This window comes from Saccostrea cucullata, unplaced genomic scaffold (assembly GCF_032062105.1).
Source record: "Saccostrea cucullata isolate Sc308-1 unplaced genomic scaffold, CSIRO_AGI_Scuc_v1 ctg14390, whole genome shotgun sequence".
Classification (NCBI taxonomy): Eukaryota; Metazoa; Mollusca; class Bivalvia; order Ostreida; family Ostreidae; genus Saccostrea; species Saccostrea cuccullata.
The window spans coordinates 5,218-11,340 of NW_026919507.1; the positions used below are offsets into that span (position 1 = coordinate 5,218).

General features: G+C 35.1%; 1 protein-coding gene across 1 annotated transcript; it reads left to right on the forward strand.

The window, feature by feature from the left end:
• The first annotated feature begins 805 nt into the window (after positions 1-805).
• On the forward strand, positions 806-5,855 carry LOC134232821 (uncharacterized). The gene is made up of 6 exons (XM_062714801.1): positions 806-985; positions 2,221-2,392; positions 3,840-3,985; positions 4,489-4,606; positions 5,487-5,545; positions 5,715-5,855. Exons 1-6 carry the CDS (start codon positions 890-892, stop codon positions 5,838-5,840), a joined length of 717 nt encoding a protein of 238 aa, XP_062570785.1. The 5' UTR covers positions 806-889; the 3' UTR covers positions 5,841-5,855.
• The last annotated feature ends 268 nt before the right edge of the window (positions 5,856-6,123 follow it).

The window sequence follows — 6,123 nt, forward strand, 5'->3', positions numbered from 1 at the left end:
ACTGTATAGTCTTCCGAAGGAAGCACCACTATGTAGTCAGTCTTCCAGGGGAAATCTTACCATCTTCCGAGGGAATGTCATTATCGGGTACACACCTGAAGTTATAACAAACATCATACGAAAATTTAAGTTCGATTGATAAATTATTAAGGCAGAAAATTGAAAAAAAAAAACCTCGAATAACCCCGACCCTGGTTTGCTTACCTAGTTTTACCAACACTCGTACCGAACACCCATGCCACCTAGCGTTATAATGCGGCACTAAATTTTGACAACTGTATTCGTCTTCATTGAATATGCTTCATTCTTTGTGTGATTGAATTCACGTTCGTAATAGAGATAATCATTTCAGAAACTGTACCAATTTAAAAGAAAGTAAAATGAATTTACAAGAATAAAGCAACATAGAAGTAAGGGGAAAATGAAGAAGGATAAAAGTCAAAGTGAAATGTAATAAAGACGAATATGAAAACAATAAAGTGACATATAATTACAACAATAACAAAGCATAAAGAAGTAGGCAGAATAAGAATAAAAGCAAGATACATAGACTTTTGGCGGTAATTCCCTTCCATAAGCGGGAGAGTGGGTTAATGAGATGAGAAAGGAACGTCTTCATCACAAGTTCAGTAAAAACATGACATAACTGTATAAAATAATATAAAATTGGAGTAAATTACTAAAAATCACCTAATCTCAGCATCTCATGTCAGATCTGCCTCTGTCATACCTTTGAACTCTGGCGGGAAATGTGTCACTAGAGACGTTCCGAGTGTATGTGTTCTCGGTCATTTCCGTTCCGGAAATCGGGATTGTTTTGGTCACATGATTTCCCAATATGGTGGGAACTCTACTTTCACTTTAGTCAGGAAAATGTAAGAAAACAATCATGTCAAGCGACAATAACGTCGAAGAATCGACGGAATACTCGAAGTATGGAATCAAGGATGCCCCCAAGCCAGCGATCGCCACTCCTCTGGGTCAGGTAAATGAAATCTAGACAGGTAGATTAATTAATTACGATGATCTAAAGGTAGGAGTGTTTACCTCGTCACAAGGCCTCTGAATCAGTTGTAAACACGTGATAGGAAAGATCATAAAGATGTACAATGTTTAGACTTTAGTTATTTTGTCCAACATTAAAAAAATGAACTGGAAATACAAAAACTGACTGATTATGACCGGTTACTATAGTATATAATCGATAATCAAACAAGGAACTGGGTTGCAGATGTCACAGGAGTCGGCAGTTTTATCAATAAACTAGAAATAAAGTTAAAAATAGGTTTTTAATGATTTTGACTTTATTTCTAGTTTATTGATAAAACTGCCGACTCTTGTGACATAAGTACGTATACACCTTGAAGAGAATGTTCAGTCAGACTTGTACGTCAGTAACGTCACATACAAACTGGTTTAGAAGACATTAAGCAAACTGCATATTTTCTTATTTCCTTGGTAAAAGATTTATATTTGGAGTAATAATATTTTTTTTTAAAAAGTATGAATTAAAACACACTTTCAGCGAAGTACAAGGGACAAACCATTTTGCTTTATTGTATTAATTATGAAGTCATGGGGAATGAAATTCACTTTGTAAGTGTCAGTTCGTGTTTGCTATATATATAACTGTGTTTTATTGTACATACATATAGCATATTATGTGCAGTTGCCCACGTGGCACAGTGGTTAGACCGTCTGCTCTAGAGTCGCAAAGTAAGGATTTGATCCTTAATTACGTCAGTGGTTCGAATCCCACTGTGGGATTTGGAGACCAGTTCTTCGGAAGAGACTGTATAAGCAGATGTCATGTGTCGCTGTAGGTGCTGGCACAGAAAAGATCCCTCCCTGCTCAGTAGTGCTTAGTGCTGAGTATAGGAGAAAATTTGCAGCTCTCCACCCACAGGCGAAATTCACTTCCCAATTTTTTGAGAAGTGAAAAATTTCTCGAGAGAATTTAAACAATATACAATCAATCAATCATATTATGTGCAATAGCCAGTAATGTTTTTGAACATAAATGCATCTAAATTCCATGGATTTATGGTTATTATATAGCTGTTACAGTAATGATTAAAGAAAATATTATCTCAGCAGATGATACATTTCATTTACTGTGAGTTTGATAATTCTTGTGTAACCTCCTTAATATAAATCCTCCATCAAGCATTTATCATTTGCCATGACAAATAAATAAATGATTATCTTATTTTTAATTAGACCAGAACCTGCGCTGGATTGGACGCCAAGGAGACTGTATTCCTGGTGGTCAGTTTTGTAAATATCGTGACAGCACTGGGACTGACTCTCTATCGCTTCATCACCGTCATTGACGAGGGCAAATCGGACAGCTCTGATTTTACATTCGCACTGATTCTCATAATAAATGGAGGTAATATATATTGTTAAAGACTTGGTCTGTCACAACAAGTACCTGTTCTTTATTATGATATAGATTTTTAGCTGTGTGAGACATTAACTAGCACCTGTCAAGGATGATGATCTGTAGTCTGTCATGTGTCACTGTGAGCTTGTAAGAAGTCACATGTTAATGCTTATCCAGCTTTGACATGTTTTAATTTGTACTTCGATTCATCTTAATCACTGATACAACATAGGTTTCTGTTCAGGGAATACATGCATGTACACTGCTTTTAATTGGCACTTTGCATTCTCAAGTGAAGAGAAAATAATTTATTATGCTTTAAATGTTTTAGAGTTAAATGTGTATACTGCACTATTCTGATCAGGAAGTTAAAAAGTATTTTTGTCATTCTTAAAAGTGTATATAATGAAAACAATATAATTTTCAAGTCCAGTACAGATAAAAATCAAATAAAAAATTCAAGCCCCGATGTTCATATGCACCCATTTACTGACCCGGTACATGTACCATTGTAAATTTTACATGTTACATACTCATGGTCTGAAAATCTTGTATGCTATAGCAAACTCTTTGTAAATAAGTACATATACTTATTATTTTTTTTTTTGGGGGGGGGGGGGGATTCTTGTAAGACTGAGGTCAATATATTTTATTTATAATTTCCTAATTTTTTTATTCTCCTTATACAGTAAAATAACATATTTTCACGGGATCAAATTTTTGAGGTTTGAGAAAGAAATATTGTTTTGTATGGATTTGATTTTTAGGTTGGAGAAGTGTCAAGTAATTATAATTTCTTAAGGTCACCCGCGTGGCGCAGTGGTTAGAGCATTTGCTCTATAGTCACGAAGTAAGGAGTCAATCCTTACGTCGCGGGTCGGAATCCCACTGTGGGACGTGGAGAACGGTCCTTCGGATGAGACCGTATAAACTGTTGTCCCATGTTGCAGTAGGTGCTGGCACGAAAAAGACCCCTCGCTGCTCAATGGTCCTAAGTGCCGAGCATAGGACAAAATTTGCAGCTCTCCACCGGCAAAGGGATGGTGTCTTCATATGCGTGAAAAATTTTTAACCGATATATTAAACAATATGGCAATTGCAATCAATCAATATGCATATGACATTTCCCAAGTATATTTTGAGGTCAGGTCATGAATTGGAAGGTCTCTCCATACCCAGTAAACAAAATGAAAATTACCCCCCCCCCCCATGAAACTTAGTGATTTTACAGTATTTCTTCTTTAATTTCTGATCTAATGTTATGTATATGTTTTAAGTCTTCTTTCAGTGTTCTGTATATTTTTATGTATTTATTTTTTAGTGTTCTCTACATTTTACGTGTTAATTTTTCAGTGTTCTGTATATTTTTATGTGTTTATTTTTCAGTGTTCTGTATGTTTTAATGTGTTTATTTTTCAGTGTTCTGTATATTTTACGTGTTTTTTTTTTTCAGTGTTCTGTATATTTTACGTATTTCATGGCCTGCTGCGAGAGAAGAAGTACGAGTTATACGTCCTGATACTGGCTATTCTTGTTGTACTGGTGTACTGTGTCGTGGAGTACATCGTCAATGTCGACGGACGGAGCACACTCAAACTGGTAAAGAGTAGTCTATAAATAGATGTCCATTGAGAGAGAGAGGGGTCCGATCTAATTAAAAATAGATGCTATATCTGCTCGCATACTAGCTACACTACATGTAACATCTAACAACATCCCATAGATCGAGGGTCACATCAGAGATCAAATTCTATCTAACCAATCAAATCGTCTCCTGCAAAATCATTGATGGTTGAAGCAAATTATTCGAGAGTTGTTCTGACTTTGATCTCTGACATAACCCTCTTTGGGATGTTGTTTGATGCCAGCAGATCTAACATCTAAATTCAATTTGATTAGAGAGGGTCAGTCCTGTAATGTTTCTTATATTTAAATTATATAACAGATGACAACCAATTATTGCAATCTCCAAGCATGCAATAACTAAAAATCCACCTCCAAATAAGTACACAGTACAGATTCTATTACCTAAGTGGCAGTATATCCTCTTTATTTTGTGTATTCTGGTGTTGTTTATAATCAGCTGTTTATGCCTGACACAGGTGCGGATGATTCTAGCCATTGTCCTGGCTCCCCCGAATATCGTCCTGGCCTGGTCAGTAGCCAGACACTTTGGTTATCTAACTTTCAGAATCGTCGGAGCATCGGAATACCTTCAGCGTAAGTCTGATTAACACAATTTACAGTTAATTTAAAGGGTACAGCTAAAGCAATGGCCATATTGAAATATTACAGTATTTATTTATCCATGTTTATATAAAATACATGGTTACTGTCTTGAAAAATAAGCGATATTTGGGCGAGGGTAAGAAAACGTGATAGAGGGCGAGGCTTGCCGAGCCCTCTTACGTTTTCGACCCGAGCCCAAATATCGCTTATATTTCAAGACAGTTATGATGTATTTTGTTTATCCTGCAACATTTTCTTTTCATTTGACCGTCCAAAAACTAGCTGTTTTCGACAGGTTTAGGCACATCTCTGCAGTTGAACAATGACGCCATGGCGTAAACATTGCAATATACATGATGTCACAATGCTTTTAGAACGTCCGAACACATGCACGAGGCTTTATTAGGGCAGTGACCGGATAAAGCTTTGGTTTATTGGGTTACCTTTATTAGGTCAATGCAAGGGGTAGTTGCAGGATAAAATATTAAACAAGTTTAATTTGGTCTGTGACTCTACCACATACATGCATAGTTGCATACATACAGATATTTTGAGGAAAATTATATGTTGTTATACATGTTAAAAGCCTAGATTACTACGTGTTAATTGATCAAACGGAATTGGAAAATGCATGGTCATTTTTTTTTGCATTTTCTGGAAATTTATTGGAGATTTACTAAGTTTCCCTATATAATATTGACGTTAAAGATGAAGTTTGAAGAATTCTTGTAGGTATTTTATGTTTCTTAGAGAATTAAAAGAAATTTTTGTGAGCATTTTCTATCACTTTTTCTCGTATCTGATAACCAGTGAATTTTGTATAAAATATATATATGTTATGCATCTCCCACTTATAACATTTTTTTTTCAGATCTATACAAACAAGCCTCTATTTTCTCATCAATGTTAAAGTTTGACATACAAGTGACTGTAAGTGAGATGGGACTAAAAATAGCTATAACTTATTCATGAATTTTAACAAATGTATCATTTTAAAAAAATCAAAAATTTTAGAGGTCTAAAATGTTTTTTTTAAAAAAATCAAAATGTTATATGTACATGTAGGAATTTTACTCAATCACATTTCTTAAATTTGCAGGCAAGTTTTGTGATTTTGGTTTTGAAAGACGGAACAAAACTTGATGTGTTCCAGCAGGTGGCGCTGTCTGTGGGTCTGCCGTACTCCGTGTTGTGGAACATCTTTGGTTGGTTCACTGTAAGTTAACTGGTTTCCATCAGTAGGAATCATATGAAATGAATACACTCTCTTCATATGTAAATTTTAGCATATATCATGTTCTCTTTTTAATTTTGCTTAATGATAATGAAACAATTTGAATTTAAGGTAAAGATCCATACCATCCTATAGAAATAACGGAACTACAGATTTTGTTGAAACTTTTCAGAATCTTAACTGAGTATTTGTCCTTTCCAGATCAGTGTAAATTTTGGGGTCAACCGGGCCTCCTTTTGATAGGATTGTTACTAAAAATAGACATTGTCTCGTG

What these genes read in the sequence shown, in the direction of transcription:
- LOC134232821 (XM_062714801.1), top strand. Translation starts at nt 890, where the DNA reads ATGTCAAGCGACAATAACGTCGAAGAATCGACGGAATACTCGAAGTAT. An exon ending in AGCATCGGAATACCTTCAGC is followed by an intron (nt 4,607 to 5,486) that starts GTAAGTCTGATT and finishes TTTTTTTTTCAG; the next exon opens with ATCTATACAAACAAGCCTCT. An exon ending in AGTTTGACATACAAGTGACT is followed by an intron (nt 5,546 to 5,714) that starts GTAAGTGAGATG and finishes TTAAATTTGCAG; the next exon opens with GCAAGTTTTGTGATTTTGGT.